Source organism: Psammomys obesus, unplaced genomic scaffold (assembly GCF_907164565.1).
Source record: "Psammomys obesus unplaced genomic scaffold, mPsaObe1.curated_primary_1811, whole genome shotgun sequence".
Classification (NCBI taxonomy): Eukaryota; Metazoa; Chordata; class Mammalia; order Rodentia; family Muridae; genus Psammomys; species Psammomys obesus.
Window position 1 is genome coordinate 6921265 of NW_026596166.1, and position 17947 is coordinate 6939211.

Consider the following 17947-nt stretch of genomic DNA (forward strand, 5'->3'; position numbering starts at 1 on the left):
ACGTGTTCCTCTGAGGAGGTGGTTAAGAAGCAGACAACATCCCTCTTCTTGCTCCAATCAGGAGACAGAGGGCCACGGGCAGCTGCTGTATGGAATGACAAATGAACACTTTTTGTGTAGTCACTAAGAGTTTAAGGATTAGCCTGCTACAGCAAAACCCAGAAGTCACTGCCGGGATTCAGAGTACAAGTATGGGCCAGTAAGATCAGGGAAACAAAAAGCTGTGTCACTGCTTCCTCTCAGGAGTCTGTCTACAGTCCTGAGTTCTAATAACTGTGAAGCGATTTTTTTAGTTTGATTTAGACATCTGTTCTCCGAGTTGGGGGGGTGGGGGCGGGGAACAAATCACTCTTTACACAGAATTTCCTTTTGCTACAAAATGCCTTTATTTCCAGCCAGATAAAATTTTTCAACTGTATCTATGGTTACACATGGAAAGTTACATCTTTGTCACCGGCCTTGCTTACAAGATCCACTTTTAATTATTAATGTGTATCTCAGACAGCCTTCTTTGCCTCTGCCCGTGTCATTTAAATAGGCCGCCAGTGGATCAGCTGGATGGGGACGGTGTTTGGGTCTTCGAGCCAGCGGGTGGCGTGCAACGGAAGCCTGCCTGCTGAGCACCCTGCTGTGGCAGTGGTCCTTCCAAGAACAAGAGACAAAGAAGACAGACCTAGCAACGGGCGGAGAGGCCTTTCACGGAATGCAAACCCCATTCGGTGGGCCCCCGGAATGAATAAAAGCATCACGAAGATGACTCTACTGTGTACGCTACTGCAGACTGTGGCACCTGTTTTGTTTTTGTTTGTTTTTTTCTTCATCTGACAATAAATATCTAGTTACTGAAAGAAAGAGTGAGAGACTCAAGACACTGGCAGCTGTCGTGATGTCCAACTCCACTCTCAACACCGGGTTTTAGGTTGGGAGCTTGAAGGACGCCTATCTGTGGTTTCTTCAGAGTGAATCATTCTACTCGGAATGTCATTCATTCCCCTAAAGAGACCTTTAAAATTCTTCATTAGCATTCAGTCTTTGGCAGACTGTGATATTGGCTTAAAGAAGAGCATGGAGTGTCTCTGGAAGTGAAAAAAAAAAAAAAAAAAAAAAAAAAAAGGCCGGTTGGGCTCATAATTTCCAGGACCTCCTCTGTTCTTCTCACTGTCTCTTCTCTTGGATTCTGTCCTTTGCTCCAAGCCTGAAATAGCCGTTGAGACTCATGGGTAGAGCAGTGTACATCTTTGTAACATCCTGTCTCAGTATCAACTACTGAAATGTACCATGGCTCCCCGGGACTTGAGAAAGTGGCTCTCTTGAAGCTCCCCCCATTCTTCGAGGAGTTATGAACATTTGCTCCTTGAAGGTGTAGGCGGTGTTCCAAGGTAGATGTTAGGGAATTCCCACAAAAGAAATTCCTGGAAAAAAAGACATCCACATTCCCCTTTGATTCTCATTCCCCATAAGGCTATGGTTGCAATTCTGGTGACACATAGGAAAAGTTTCTAAACTCATCCTGGTTAATCATTGGAAGGTGTCCCTCATCAATCGGAGTTAAAACTGGCTCTTCTTTTATGAAGTCTGGGTCAAAATTGCTGACATCTTCTCGAGATTTCTGTTAAAAAAAAAGAGAGAGAAAGAAAGAAACCATGGTCAAATTATATGTAGCTGGGGTTTTGCCTCTTCCATGGGACTCAGCCCGTTTCAAGGAGTTCACAGAAGTTCTCTGCACCTTTGGTCAGTAGCAGCATTTATGGTTCTGATCCCATGAGCAAGCAATGCTTTAGGGCCGTGTATCATTATGGTCTCTGCTGACTGCCTAGTCACTCATCCTCTGGTGACTGTCTCTAGTCAGCATGTCCTGCCAAGTGGGACAGCCTTAGACTGGGAGGCTACAGAATTAATGTGGTCACCCAGACTTGCTTACTCATTTGCCCACTATCCTCTATCTCACTGAGGTGTTGTTTCCCAGCAGGCCTTGCTGGGAAGGGGGTGCTGGGCAGGCCAGCTCACATCTGTCCAGAGGTTGAGTAAACTCATGCTTACCTCACTTACTGTGTTCTCAAGTGACTTCGTGGTGCTGCTGCGCTTAGAGAAAAAGTGCCTATCCTGTTACTGGTTAGAAATTCCAGTGGGCTGGAGCCAGATCCTTTTGGCTGCTGGACACTAAAGCCTGACAGACTAAGCTCACTCTGTTTGCGGGAACTGTGTAAATGACATCTTTATAAATGGATATGAAAGAGGTCTTTTTCTTTTTTTTTTTTTTAATCGTTGTTAGACCTCTCGGCCCTCTCATCCGACTCAAGGACGCTTCACCTTTAGACCATGTCTCCTCCCTGATAATCTGGATCTATTTTTAGCTTGGCTTCTCTTTCCTCCTACTCGGGGATGCATAACTCACAGACCGTGAGGTGGGCCAGTCTTAGGGCTTTGTGGCTTACGTCAGTACCACTGTTGCCATCCACATTTCTCTAAAGGGGCTCTGCCTATCTAGCCTGAGTCCTCTCTCACAGTAGCTCTGACAAGCTGTGCGGGACGAGCAGCCAGGCTCAGCGATGAGCACCCGGCATCTTCTCTACGTTCCTAGGGCTTGGGAAAGGCACAAATGGTACCCCCAAGAGGTATCAGAAAATTAGCTAGGAACAATAGCTTCAGTTACTTAAATTCTTCTAGGGGTACTTAAAACATCTTAGGCATATTAGATACTGTCTTGTTTGTTTGTTTGTTTAAGTTTAAGGAAGGGTAGAGTAGGGCAAGCAGGAGGCAAAAACATTGTCTTAGTCCATCTGCAGCAGGGTCTGGCAAACCTGCCATTCCAGAGGAGATATCAGCTTTTCCATGGACTTTGGCCATCTGAAGAAAAGGAAGGATCTGTGACAGTGGCCTTGACACTCACAATTCTGGGTCGGAAAGGCGGTTCTAGTTGGCGATGGTTCAACTGGACCCAGTCGATTTCCTTAAAGAAAGGATGTCTCAAGATCTCATGTTCGCCTCCCTGAGTCAGGCTGCCCAAGCGCATGGTGGGGTTCTTGGTCATGAACTATAAGAGTGCGAGAGAGAGAGAGAGAGAGAGAGAGAGAGAGAGAGAGAGAGAAAGTCATTCATTCATTCACATACAGCCTGTCACAAGACAGCAGGCACCAGACCTGGCAAAGGCACTTCTGGGAGGTTTTTTGGCTGATCTTGCTTCCCTAGCTGGATTTTCCATCCTGGGGAGAATGAATCATTCGTCAGAGTCCAGACTGCCTGAGTGGACTTTTGGCTTTCTCTACTGCCATTTCAGGCATGGCCACTAAAAGAAGGCTGAAGGGTCCAATTTTCTCTTCTGTAAATACCAGGTATTTTTCTTTCCTCTCTAGAGAAAGGCAAGTCCTTATGAACGGGTGCACCTTTCCCCAGCACAGCAGTTATGGGCAGAAAGAGAGTCTGAATGGGCCTACTTTTAGAAACAGCTGTGCCATTGTCTGCCACCTGCACAGCTGGCCAGGGTTCTTGCTCTCTCCTACGGCCACAGAGAAGAGTGAGAGTCATTGTTGTTGAGAGCTCTATAAAATGTCAGCAAGGGTGAGAACCTCTAAAAACTTCTGTGTCTGGTTCTAGGGAAAAATACGGGTTGGTTGCTTGTCCTTCTGTGGCTAGGACATTATAATTCAAGATGAACCTTTTCTGTATTTTAAATGCTCCTTATTTTTTTTTTCTTTGAAATAGATTTATGGACTGAGAGGACGTGTGCCTGCACAGACCACAAAGTTAAAAGAAAATGCCATATATCTAAACGTTTTTTTACACAAATCTTCCATCTTCACAAAAATTGGGAGGCATTTCTTGTGCTCAGCTCCCAGGCATTTTGGGAAAACTCCACTTTTTGTAACAGTTTCGGTGTTTTAATCATTTCCTAATGAAGGACTCAGAGAACAATTCACTTTTCAGGGCGAGAATGTAATTTTTAATTTCAAATGATTTCCTATTAAAAAAAAAAAAAAGCTGAACTTGAAGACAGTTGAGTTGGGGAATGGCCGTACCGTGCTTGTAATCCCATTTGGAAGTTGAGGTAGAAGAGTAGTGAATTTTGAGTCAGCCTCAAAACCAAAGCATTAATGCAAGCGTTATGGCAACAGTTTACTGGGAGAGAGCTCACCTAGCTTGGCCAGGTGCTGAATCCCACCCAGGAACTGCGGCAAACAAAAGAAAGAAAAAATTTTGTGGTTTTGATTAAATCAAGTCACTTTAAGTTTCTTTGTGTTTCTTCCAACCTTAATTTGCAGTGCTGGGGATCAAACCCAGGCCCTATTCGGGGGGGGGGGGGGGTGCGAGGATCCTACCTCTTAGGTATACCTCTGAGTGTAATGTAAGTACAAAGTTATTTGTAAAGATAACAGACAAATGACGAGGTCTGACAGTCCCCAAAGATCCTTCGCAAGTTTAACTTGTGAACACACACACACACACACACACACACACACACACACACACACACACACAAAAAGCTGTGTTTATAGAAACTGTTTGGAGCTGAATTTACTGAGCAAATTTAAAGATTTTTCAGAGAGAGTCTTGTTGCTGATGAAGATATGGAAGTTGTTGACTCCTGGGTCATGCTGGGAAGCCAGGGCTGGGAACCCCCCATGTTGGGTCAATCGAGAAGGATAATGTTAAAGGAATAGATGGCAAAACCCCTCCACATTATGAGAAAATCCGGCCAACCCGGCCTGATAAGCACAGTTCTTACCCTCATCCAAGAAGCCTCTCTTTGCAATGCTAGAGACTATCCTAGAGGCCCACAACTGGTCAAAATGTAGGAACAACTGACCATGGGGTGTCCAACCCCAACTAATACATCTACAATGTCACCCCTTTAGAGAGGGCTCAGGGAAAACCACTGAAGAGGGGGCGGAGAGAGTATAAGAGTCAGAGGACCGGGGTGCATGCTATGAGATAGTTTCTTCTAGACAGGCGTTGCCTAAACAAGACCTGCATAATAACAATGCCAGCTGACATGCCAGAGTGGATGGAAACTTTACAAGGCCTCACCCCTAGGTGAGAGATATAGACAGTCAATGGCTTCAGAGAGAAGCATCATTATTCTTCAGGGATGAGCTCCCCGATAGGCTATCTAGACTTAAACACATGTACATGAGCTAAAACTACGAACCCACAAGGCTATATGTGTGTGTGTGTTCGTGTAGCAATACTAATTAAAAAAAAAAAAAAAAGGTCATGAATGAGCAGGAAGGTGGGGGATATGGAAGGATTTGGAGGGGGAAGAGAAGGTAAAAACGATGCAAACCCACTGCTTAAATTATCAGAAACAATTTCAACTTAAAAAAAAAAAAAAAGAAGTCCTTTGCTGCACTTACTAAGTCTATACAGGATGTGGTGAACGCAAGGCCGTGCACTAAGCCTGGGAGTGTGCAGGTGACACAGATAATAAATAGCATTCCATCGAGGAGCAAATCAAGAAAAGAAGAAGTAAGCAGACCACTGTACGTGCTGAAAAGAAACCAAGTGCCATGGGGCTCCAAGGAGGCTTGAGCAAATAGTGCCGGGGCTGGGACTAGGAAGGTGAGTGACAGCATCATGGAAGAGGTGGCATTTGCTGGGATAAAGAGCACCATAGGATCCATGTATGAAAGAAAATCATGCCTGATCACAAAGCACACAGATTCATATAAGCACCTGGGGTGCCAACAGAAGAATATACAGCCTGGGACAGCTGGCACATGGGCATGGCCTGGGAAGTGTGTGCCCAGTGGGTCTGCCCTATCAGGCAGGAAGACTGGCCACAGTGTAACGAATAAGTAAGGACTGAGAGTAGGGAGCATAGTCATGAGATTGCGACAAAGAGTTGAAATGACAGGCAAGTTTGGAAACTACAATGCCCTTGCAGTTAATGGACAGGGAGAGTTGAAAGCAAGCTCTAGAAGGCTTTAAGAAGACACACGCCTAGACTTTAAGGTCAGAGCATCTCCCCAGGCTGTCTGATGTAGCTGTGCAAGGCAGGACCAAAGGCAGGTCCTCCAGCATTACCATCAATGGTGGCATCAACAGCAGCGGTCAGGGGAACAAACCCAAAAGCAAGTCTTCCTGAAGATTGTCAGAATCAAAATGGAATCAGTCATGTCAAACTTTAACAAAGCTTGGAGGCTGGGTACGAGGGGAGGCTTTTCACAGACACCTGATAACAACAATGATCTCAGAAGGCTCTGCTAGAAGCACGTTTCTTCGCACATACGCCACTACAACCTTACACAGAAAGGACTTCTGCCAGGCTTGTCTGCCCAACAAGTGCTTCCAAGTTTGGACTGCTAACATCCTTGCTATTGACGATAAGTCCTAGGATTATGGTTTATGTAATGCTCCTCATTTTGGCCTTCAAAAACTTCCCCTTGGTGTCAGCCTCCTGCAATATGCTCATGGCTTACATGCTGGCACTCATAATACCACTGCCATGCCAGTTCCTGACTAAGCCTATGAATCTATGGAGAACCTCTCTGTTTATTGTTTAGGTTAATTAAGGATTCTAATGTCTTGCCAACTATGAGTGATTAACATGTTCAGTTTTGTATCAGAGATACAAAGCACCCACAGAGAGGCAAGTAACCATGTCTTCGTGGGGTTAGGCCGGGGTTAGACGTCCCAATGGTATGTGAAGCTAAAAGGCTGAAGCTGGGAAGGCAGGCAAGGTTGATGAAAGAATGAGAAGGAGAGAGAGAGAAAGAGAAGGTGAATGAAAATAACTGAGACCTAATTTATTTAATCCCATTGTATGGTTTAAAATACTTTCAATTATTTATCATTTGAAAAAATAGGAAATGGTGCACTATATGAAGGCCAGGTTTAGACATGGGATACCTCCTACTTTCAGCTTTCACCCTGTCAGAGGAGTGGCCTGAGGTTGTTCAGTGATGGGCACCAGATCCCCTGATGGCCATATATACTGCCACCCTCTATGGTCTCACATGAGGGTTGGGTCACTTGTCAACTTCCATAGCTTCTGACCTCTGGAATAGAGGCAGAAGAAAGTTCTTCCTGGGCGTGATGACTTGTGCCAGTAATCCTCAGCACTCAGGAGGCCTAGGAAGGAGGACTGTTGCAAGTTTGGGGCTAGCCTGGGCTATGAAGAAGCTGGCAGCTATGGAGGGTTGACTATTGAGATAAGAACCACTGTAAAGAGGAGGTAATGGGATGGGAACCAATGGGGAGTGGATTACAGCCCCTGTATGACTACTGTCTCCAGACATGCAGAGCTGGAGAGTAAAGAAAATCTTTCTCTTGGCACACATTCTTCAGGAGGCAGCACCAGAGGCCAGAAGGGCTTGCTAGCCTGGACTGCAAACAGCTGTCTCTGAGAACCCTGGTTCCCTGCTGTGAACAGTGACGGCCTAAATGCTTCTGCAGAAAGCATCCTCAATTTGTTCATGTCTCTAACGGACTCAGATGTTGACTCAAATAAGTTAACAGTCCACGTCTAAGACCGTTCTTAAAATATACCTCCCCTCTGCTGACCCCTCTGACGACGGTCCAGGTGGGAACCTTTGCCAAGAAGGCAAATCATGTGGCTGCAGGAGACTCCGAACACATTTGCCCCAAGGAAGCAGGATGGTTCATAGGGCCAACAAAAGCACTTCAGACACTCACTGTGGAGAGTGGGGGAGGGGCCTGGTTCCATCCCAAATATAAGCCTCATTATGGGGAGGGGGCAAAAGAAAGGCAGGCGTCTCAGACCCACTCTGTACCCCCCCCAAGGAAAGTGGAGCAGCAATAGAGGAAGCCAAGGGCATGAGAGACGGATAAACTTGAACCCCTTTTACTACGAAGCTTCCCAGCCACCGACAAAGTCTACAGGGAGGGCAGCTCCGCAGTGAAAGGTACTGGATACCCCTGGCTAAGTTTGGTAAAGCATGTCTTGGAGAACACCTGGAGAGCAGGAGCAGGAAGGGTACATAGAGTGGACTGTAGAGGGCAATTATCTAGGTTTTGCTCTTCACGTTGCGTGTGCATCAGCTCCAGCCTGTGGAGCTGAGCGGCTCTGAAAACATTTTCACTTCTCTGGAACTCAGATTCCTCAGCTATAACGGGGGGCGGGGGGGGATGGCTCTGTATTTTGTGTGTCACAATAAGCACACGACAACATCCGAGCGAAATGCCCGGCACAAAGCGGTCCTCAAGGCACGGCAGACAGGAGTCTAGTGTCAAATTCTGTAGCTCCATCTTGTCCTACCTTAAGCCCCCGACAAGAGAAGAGAATCACATCACAGGTCATCCTTGACCTGAGGCTCGCCTGGCCCCCCTGCTCTTCCATTTGCAGCCAGGAAAAGAGAGATCCAGATACTTGGCTCCCTTCACAGTCCCAGACCTCAACTGTGGAGCGATGGAAATGTTCTTTGAAAAACGAGTTTGATAGCAAATCCTTTCTGAGCCAATTTAAACGTAAGATTGGCACAAATCGGGGCCTATGTGCAGTTTCACCTGAGACACCAGCACGAGGGAGCTTCCACACGAAGGATGACAGGTGCAGTAGAGAAGCTAGTCAGCGCGGTGCCCTGTGTGGGACTGAGCACGCCTTGTAGGCTGAATACATGCGAAGGTGGCAGTGTGGTGCTGCTCCAGACGACAAGAGTTCAAACCTCCCTGTATAATGACGAGTCCTGAGACAACAGGATCCACAATGTACTTTGAAATTTGTTAGAACATAAGCAGTGGCAATAACGATGCGCCCTCGTTCGCAGTGTCTGATTTCTTAGAAAGAGCGCTAGTTACATGAACTGAGTAGTTAGACAATAACGTTTTCTCCCAGGAGTCAGAAAACACTGTGTGTTCTAGTTAATAGCTGGATCTGGCTGTTGGGCAAACAGAATGACCTTCTCTTTTCATTTCATTTCAGACCTTAAACAAAAGGCTTAAACAGACTTGGCGGCTGTTGCTGCCAAGCCAGAAGGGAAGGAAATCAAGCCACAAGACTCTCCTATCAGTATTCCAGGGAGCCACTCCGAAGTGGGAGGAAGGCGTTTCATGGCTCTAAAGAGAACTCTCGGGTGGGAGGATAGAGAAAGAGCACAGGATGCAAAACACAGGCTGGCTCCCCGCCACGGGGGCCAACCTCATTACCGGCACAGCTCGAAGGCCACCCAGAGGCTAACAAAATGCGCCCCGTGGATGCATGCTGAAGACACATGCCTTCTGCTTTGGGGCCCTAGAAGAGTCTGACCCAGTTGGGAAGTACAGCTGCCAACTTTGTCCTTTCACATCCCTCCGTGGTGGTGAAACTGGCGGACACACAACTTGGAATGACCTGTGCCAGCAGCACCCTTCACCTCAGAGCTGTGGTCACAGGGGAACGAGGCTGGGCGTGTGAGTTAGCAGACAGGGCAGCGCGAGAGAGGACAGACCCTAGGCTGACCTGGGGCTGATGTCACTTTTCCCCACAGGGGAAGGCAGATGTTCACACCTGAGATGAAGCTGATGATAATCCACAGGGAATGAGGAGATGCAGCGGTTGTGGAGAGGACACAGAATGGAATGTCAGGAGATCATGGCTCCGGGGAAGCCAGCTGCAATGTTTAAAGGCTAGGCTCTCACGCTGTGTGCTGCTGCTATAGATTACGGGGTGAGCCAGAAGGGAATCACTCTGGGTTGGACCTGCATGGGTTTTACTGGCAAGGCTGGGACTAGTAATCCACATACATATGACAAAGAAGAACCCTGCCATGTGTCCATACTTGTTTAGGAAAGGGCAGCTCTAAGAGTGGACAGCATGGAGAAAAGAGAATAGAGTTTTCGTAGCTGCTATTGCTTAGGGAGTGGCAGCCATTTTTATTCGGGGAGCCTAGCATTTCTCATTGTGCTATACGGGCATGCTAGCATTTCTCGTTACGCCTGGCAGTGAGTCAAATGCGTTAGGTTCCTAACACTTAGAGCAACCATGGTTATCATTCCGATCTTATAGATGGTAAAACTGTGGAAGAGGCCCATTGTAACCTGTCCAAGGCCATGTGGTTTGGAAGCCGTAGAGCTCAGTGTCACACCTAGGCACATGTGACACCAGAAACCTTTGCTCTAGGTCACCATGTTTCCTCTCCTCTGGAGGCAAATGTCTCCCTTGGATTCTGGATTGGGGAGGAGTGTGCGAAGACTTGGTTGGGATCATGGCCTGACCCTTGGAAGCTCACTTGAATGGAAATTGAGAATGCTTGGTGTGTATCCTCTCAGCGCCTCTCCCTGCCACCAATAAAGTGGCTGAGACCACAAGAAAGTAGGTGGGATGAGAGAGGGAAGCAAAGCCATTGCTCTTCTGAGAACCTGAAGCCTTTTTGAGCTTGTTTTACTACAAGCAAGGGAAGGTTGGTGTGTTAGAAACGAAAAGTGCACGTTCATATTTTCAAATGTCTGGAGGCTTCTGGCTAGGTACAGCTTAGATGGGAGACGTAAATTCAGGCAGACAGAGGAGGGAACATATCATAAGGAAAGGCAAAATAAGTCTTTAAAACAGATTTCCCCCTTCCCCTCCTTTTCAACCTCCTTTTTTCTTTCTCCTTGCTTCCTTTCTCCTCTCCTTCCCTTCCTTCCTTGCCCTTACGTGACAGAAGGGCTTTTTCTGAGAAAAGGACATTCACTGAACAAAAACTTCACTCTAGTCTGAAGCAGAATAATGTGCTGTCTTTATTTTATATATTTATATATTTATATTTACAGTGCTGGATAGGAAGCAAGGCTTGTATCCTACAGTCTGTATCAATATTAGAGTCTATACGCTTCACCTTTCTTTTCTTCTCCTCACATTTGTCACTGACATTCTGGAAAGAAAATGCTGGCACTTTGAAGATGACTATATCCTCAGCTATACACGGTGCTTACTCTTTAAGTGGAACAGCTTATAAGAAAGAAAGGCAGAAACCACAGCTAACAATCAATTGCAAAAATATTAGATCTTTGGTAGCTGGCAGAGAAGATGCATGGGAGAAGAATCCTGTTTCTGTTCAGGATGTTCCTAGCTTAGAACGTGCTTCTGACTCTCAGAGGCTGGTTAGCGACAGCCACCTACGGTCCCCGCTCTCATGGCCCAGAACCCCAAGAGAGCTTTGTGTTCCTGCTTGGAGAGCTGGTGGTGGAGATTAAAGAGATCCGCCGTGGTGTGAAAAGTCCAGCCGAGAACAAAGGAAAAAGAAGAGAGGAAATCGTTCACACAACTTCCTGCAAATAAAACGCAACAGCCCCTCTTCGCAGGAAATGAACAGTCTATGAAGTGGAAGGAAGTTGGAAAAAAAATTACCTTTAATAAAACAGAGGCTAAAAACTCCTCAAATACAAAGTCCCTGGGGAGATGCATCTGCTTCTGTTGCCCATATGCTACCCTTGGGTCAATGGGTTGCTTCTAGAAGGCATCACTCTACGAGAAGCTTCCGTGGGAGGCTGTGGACATATCATTTAGGAGCTCCAGTCCTGAAGAAGGGTCTGTCTGGCCACATGCTAACCACCTCTCTCTCTTTGGACAGCCATCTTGAGGGTGCTCCCCATATGTTCCCCATAACAGTGTTTGAAAAGTAGCCCCGATGGTCTGGGATTGGAGCCCCCCCCTGCAAGCCTTCAGTTCCACCCCCTCGAGACGTCCAACCTCCACCAAGAGGGGTGTGGGAAAGGGAAAAGGTAACCGTGGTCAGTGCCCCCTCAGTCAGCTGCCTGGCCACAGACGGGACCTCACTCATGGTAGGGAGGCAGGCGAGTTCCCTGTGGTTCCCCTCTTTGTGGCAGAGGCCAGCAGGGATTCTGCACACAATGCATGGATGATGAAATCTGATCATTTCAGTGACAGATAAACCCTCCTGTGTACATACTCTGTAATTTCTATAAAGCTCGGGAACAAAAGCACTTTATAACCTCCTGCCGATGCCAAGACTGTAATGCCTCCAGAACTGACAGGGGTGACTCAGGATAATGCAGAAACTCCTTTCAGCACTTAGCTAACCCTCTGTGTGAGCTCAGGGGCAGAGTGCTGACTTTATCTGAGTTAGCATGGAGTCAGGAGAGTCCCTCACGGGTGCTGACTCAGCACCTCTGAGTTGGGCATCCTCCATCTGAGTTCTGGTGCAACTTGAGGATACCCCCAAGCTTTCCTTTCTGGGGGGTAAATGGGCATAATTCAGGTGAATCTTCAAAGTTCAATGCAAACCATGCGTTTGGTGTATATACCATGATTATCAGTACTCTGGCTCAAGTCAGGGAGAGCGTAGGGAACCTGGTCACATGGTGACCACAGCATTTATTTGATAAGCAAGGACAAACTTAAACAACAGCAGCAGACGTGGAAGGCCAGCACTCTAGAAAAGCTATACTTATTTTTTTTTTTTTATACAAACATGTACTGTTAAACATCTCCTGTTAGCTTTGGAAGCTACTGGAAGTTTTAACACTCTATCTGCTGAGAGAGAGGGTGAAGTGGGATGTTTGGAGCATGCATGCATGTTTAGCAGATATGATTTAAGTTTATTACATTTAATTGTGTATACAGGCACATGTCTATACCATGGTGGCACATGCCAAGGTCAGGAGACAACTTCTGAGACTGGGTTGTCTATTTCCACTGTGTGGGCCCTGGGGATTGAACTCAGGTCATCAGGCTTGCAGGCAAGTGTCTTACTGGCTAAGGTCATCTCATAGGCCCAATGGATACAGTTAAAACAAAACAAAACAAAATGAGAAGAACAAAGGGGCAAGAGAGGAAACAGCCTTTCCATGGGTTATCTTTAGTACAGGGATCAGTGGTTATTTTATTTTTCTTCTCAGGTAGATCTTCTGGCTAAAATCTGCATCTTCTATTTCTCCAGCCATGGATTCTATGTTCTACAAGAGATGCTCCCACAGAGAAGTCCACTGCCCTAGCCCCTTATCTGTATAAAACTTTTGAACAGACATATATGAGGGTTTCAAATATCCACCACGAAGAGGCAATAATGAGACGAGAAAGTGCAGGACCTGATGCTGGATTACAGTTCAGAGGAGGCTGGAACCTGTTCACGCTCCCAGGGACAGTGAGCAAGGATGTTCCCTTTTCTACCCTGAAGTCAGAGGGTCAGTGAGACTAATGTATGGATGAAACGCTGGCTGAGGTCTGTGGTAGTTATACAAATGGGAGTGCGACGTTTCCACAGACAGCGAAGAATAAATAATAATAATAATAATAATAATAATAATAATACCACCTTTCATTTTCAAAAGAGGGAATTCAAGTCGCCTGTTATTTTGAAGTAAAACAGTGGCATGCAAAATATTTAGCAGACACTAATTCCAGGAACAGCTCTAACCATTCCTCAAAAAAAAAAAAAAAAAAAAAAAAAAAAAAAAAAATCACTAGGGAGTCTCAGGAAGCCATATGAAGACAGTCCTCAATACAGAGGGAGATGTTCTAAAGAGACACTTGTGGCAATCTGATTATCAGACTATAGAAGCAAAGCACACCCCACCACCACCACCACCACCAAAGAAATGGGAATTTCTCCAGTAATGGCATGCTGAGAGAAGGAAAGGGCACCAGCTTGAGGGGGAACTTGTCCCAGAAAGAGATCTCATACAGTTGTAACAACTTGTCAATTATAGAATTGTCAATTATAGAATTGTTATAATATATAGAATTGTTGTTACATACAGTTGTAACAACTTGTCAATTATAGAATGGGACTGGAGCCCAGACAAGAACGGGTCAGTGGTGGGTGGGGCCATACCTTGCTCTGGGGCTGTTTAGATTTGAATGTTCTTGACCCTCTGTTTAAACTTGAAACTCACTTCAGGATGCTGGAGACAGATTTTGGAGCATTCCCTCAATCGCTTTGTCTCTGTCCCCAATGTGTCCACACTGAACTCCTGGGAAAGGGGACATGAGGGTTGCCTCGGAGATCATCCTGCCTCCCCAGCAGGACAGGTTGGCCTAGCTGGACAGGAAAGGACCCCATAGGGTCAAGAAGCAGCCGTGTAGTGCGGAATGTAGCTCTACTCTCTGTGTTGGTCTCTTTTCACTTGTTGAAAATGCTTCTTGTGGGTCTAAGGAGTTGACCTGGGGCTGGAGGGCACTTCTTGAGAAGGCAAGATGATTCTTTAAGAATGTTAAACGAGTAAAAACCACTGCCTCATTTTATAAGCATCAAAAAGTATGACAGGATGACACCGACTCCAAGTCTTAGGGTCCTTCGACTCCTGCTTGGTCTAAAAGTTGCATCTAGGCCCCATGGGTGAGCTCACAGTGTTGGCTGTTTCTGTATATTTGTTTGATTAAACCGTCTTCATGCTTTCATGAAGGCTAAGCTCATTTCTCCCCTACACACTGAAGATAGCTCTTGGTCCACTCACAGAGCCTGTGGGAGTCTTCCATTTACATTTTCTATTACAGAAACCGTCAGATATATAATCAGAAGGGGACAATGGAGTCACCCTGATCTACGCAGCACTGAGACTGGACTGGTGGATGCCTTGATTCGCTGTGGCTGTTTTCTACCCACGGCTGAACTGTTTTGAAAGGAATCACTTCATGTGCAGATATTCTGCGGCTGGTCCACACCGCAGCTTGGGTGATCTTTTAAACATAAGACCCCATGTGATCGTGCATGCTTGATCTGAAATGCTTCAGACTTGCCGTAGCGTTTCAAAGTCCAAACCTTCCTGCAGCTCACCAAACACTCCCCACTGCCTTGCCCTTGGTCAAGCTATCCCAGCTACCTGCCACTTAGTTAGTTACTCTGAGGGGTGTCTTTTCCTCGGGGCCTTTACATACTTTAAGCCTGATCCATTTGTTTTTAGCTTTAAATTATCCTCAAGATGATTTCCTCGACCAGGCTTTGTTGGTTATGGCTTTCATAGCACTGGGGAATTCTGGTTATTAAATTCTAAGTATTTAGTTACGGTATAATTAATTGATTCTTTCAAACATCTTTTTCCTTTCCCTCCCAACTAAACTGTAAATTCCGTAAGGTAGGGAACACAAGATGAACAAGCACCAGTTTGCATAGAGGGCATAAATGCACATAAAAATAAGGCACCACACAACACACGCACCCGCACGCACACACACAGACACCACATAGACACGTGTGAACACATGGACATATTTCACACACATCTACTTGGCATATATATTATAATACCTACTTGGCTCTTTGAACCCTACGTGTATGTCTTTGGCTTAGACTGAATGGCCATAGGGGGAAAAATACAATTCCCTTAGGAAGAAAACTCATCTACTGTAGATGCACACGTAATCAGATACTTCGTAATTGTGGTGCTGTTTCTAGATTGCTCAGGAACGGGATCATTACTCAGAATTTAACAATACTAAGAACTTGCTCTATGTCGGATGTGCCACTCTGAAAATGCTTCCATGAGTGTCTCCTCACTGAACACTTGTCACCAACACTTGACAGACATGATGGGAAGAGTCACAGAAACAGAGCAGGGCTCAGACTCTACGGCTAGAACGAGTTCACAACATTCTGACAGGTGACGTCCTTCGGCTTTGGTCAGCCTGCCTCATTGTTTGTCGATAAACCAGGACTTTATCTTAAGAATAAGATAAGATGCTCTTAAGAATTTTCATCCCTGAACTTCTCTGCCTGTATTTCTAATCATCACAGAGTTTTACGAAATTAAAGGCAAAGAGGACTGGTTACAACTCACAACTTAGCACTCATACTGTCAGACACCACCCAATGTATCTGATCACTTAGCCTCAGGGACTCTTGAAGACATCATGCTCCCAGTATGGCTGACCACGAGCCTCAAGATCCATCAGTCAGGAGAACAGAACTGCATCTGGCATTGCACAGCCAAATACAAACTTGTTCTGTCTCAAAACGCTTCTGTCTTGGCTGCGCATGGCGGTGCATGCCTTTAATCCCAGCAGTTGGGAGGCAGAGGCAGACAGATCTATGAGTTTGAGGGCAGCCTGATCAACACAGTGAGTTCCAGGACCAGCCAGGGCTACACAGAGAAACCCTGCTTTGGAAAACAAAAAACCAGACCAAACCAAACCAAAAAGCTCTTCCGTCTTACCCAGCTGCTAACACCCGATTCATTCCTAAACACCAGGTGTAGGTTTATTGGTGGGTGAGGACCACCAATCTCCCTCCACCTTGCTAGCACACCCCGGTAGGCACCAGCTTTTAGGCGGATCACAGGGCACAACTGGTTATTTTAGTAGACATGTTGCAGCTTTTCGTGTTAATGCAGTCTGACGTCATCCTTTCCCAGCTTACTCACTGTATCTTCTCCTGTGCCTTGGGTCCCATCCCATCCTCCACCTCTCTGTAGTTCTTTATTTCTATCCTGCTCAACACCTACTCCCACAGCTTATGCCTATAATCTTCAACCGACTACCCAGAGCTCCGGAGCCATGTGGTCAACTGACATACACACCCTACTTTCTTTCTTTCTTTCTTTTTTTTTTTTATTCATGCAGTACAGGGGTCAGCACATTTGCCTCATTATCTGTTTTAATAAAGATTTTTGAGACACAAAATGGTTCCTTTGTTTGTGTGATATGACACACAACTTTCTAGTGACGATGACGGAAGTGATAGGAAAGAAAATGTCTCCTGGACCCATCGAAGCCTGCACCCCCTGACCTCCGTGCTCACGGCTCCTGCGGCACAGAACGAGTAACCAGGTTCCCACTGCTTCCTGCCCGAGGCTTCGCACGCTGTTTCCCCGCCTACACATCCTTCTCGCCCTGTCCACTCGGGCGAACCACCCCTCTCCCTCCCGGTTAGAATGCCATTTCTTCTTCCTTGTGCCTCTGTCACCTCCCCCGTCTTGCCTCCAGAGAGGGAAGTTCCTCAAAAGATGATTCTCTCCTTGGTGATGTGTGAAGCGTTCCCTGACCGGTTCCCAGCTCCTCCCTGACTGTAGGCCCCCGGGTCTTGCCACCTTCACATTCCTAGCACTTCGCACAAGGCAAGCCAAGGACTCACCTGACAAGCAAAAGCTGAACTGAACTGAAAATGGATTCTGATCGCCCAACAACAGAGCGGCTTCTCCTTTCAGGGTGTCAGGCGCTCTCCTCCGCACACTGATTTCCGTTTCTCTTGTCATGGCCTAGCTCCGATGCACTCCCTCTACAAAACACTGAGCTATTTTTCCTATAAGTGCTACATCTCACTTTACGGAGACCCGAGTAGGAGCAACGTTAGTGTTCATGTAGTTAGTGTTCAACTAACTACACGGCACCCTGCTACTTCTCCCTGGGGTTCCAGGTACGGCATCGGGTAGTAATCTGGTGTTAAAAATGGGGGCGAGGGGGGGTCTGGGAGAAGAAGATAGTCATTAATGGGAAATAAAAGAAAATGGGCACGGACAGATGGACCCTGGGTTGACATCTTAGGGTGAAAGGAATCGGAAAAATCTAGGTTCTGAATCTAGACCTTTGTGCATATCCCCTCATATTTTGAGAACTGCAACAAAAATAGATACAACCCCCAAACTAGCATCTTAGCCATTTTTGGTGAAAAACTGAGTGCCGTTAGGCATATTTACAGCAACCGTCTCCCGAATGGTTCATTCATGAGCACCATGAGGTGCTCACTCCTCCTTTCTCCAACTCCCTGCAACACCCTCCTGGCTGCGTCCGGGAACTGCGCTATTTGAAGTGTCTCGTGTCTTAGTTTTGCCATATCTCACTCAGCATAATGTATTCAAGATTTTCCCAGGTTATAGCATGTATAAAAAAAAAAAAATCACTTTTTACGTCTGAGTAATATTCCACTGCATGGATATATCACATTTTTTTAATTGCCTATTGATAAACATTTGGGCTCATTTTACTTTTTGAAATTGTGAATATTGCTGTTATGTCCTTGCTTCCAGTTCTTTTGGGTATGTGCTCAGGAATTCAGTCTCTGAATCAAATGGTAATTCTGCCTTAAATCTGCTGAAACTGCCTACCATTGTGTTTGTTTTTTTTTTTTTTTTGCACTCT

At 46.1% G+C, this 17947-nt stretch overlaps 1 protein-coding gene across 1 annotated transcript in view; it reads right to left on the reverse strand.

Moving 5' to 3' along the window:
• Positions 1–368: 368 nt before the first annotated feature.
• Prkch (protein kinase C eta) overlaps positions 369–17947 on the reverse strand; it is a 203062-nt gene continuing 185483 nt past the window's right edge. The window contains exons 13-14 of the mRNA XM_055595508.1: positions 2891–3034; positions 369–1609 (exon numbers count right to left, since the gene is read on the reverse strand). Coding sequence (XP_055451483.1) covers positions 1463–1609; positions 2891–3034 — 291 coding nt within the window. The 3' untranslated portion in view covers positions 369–1462. The remainder of the gene's footprint in view (positions 1610–2890; positions 3035–17947) is intronic.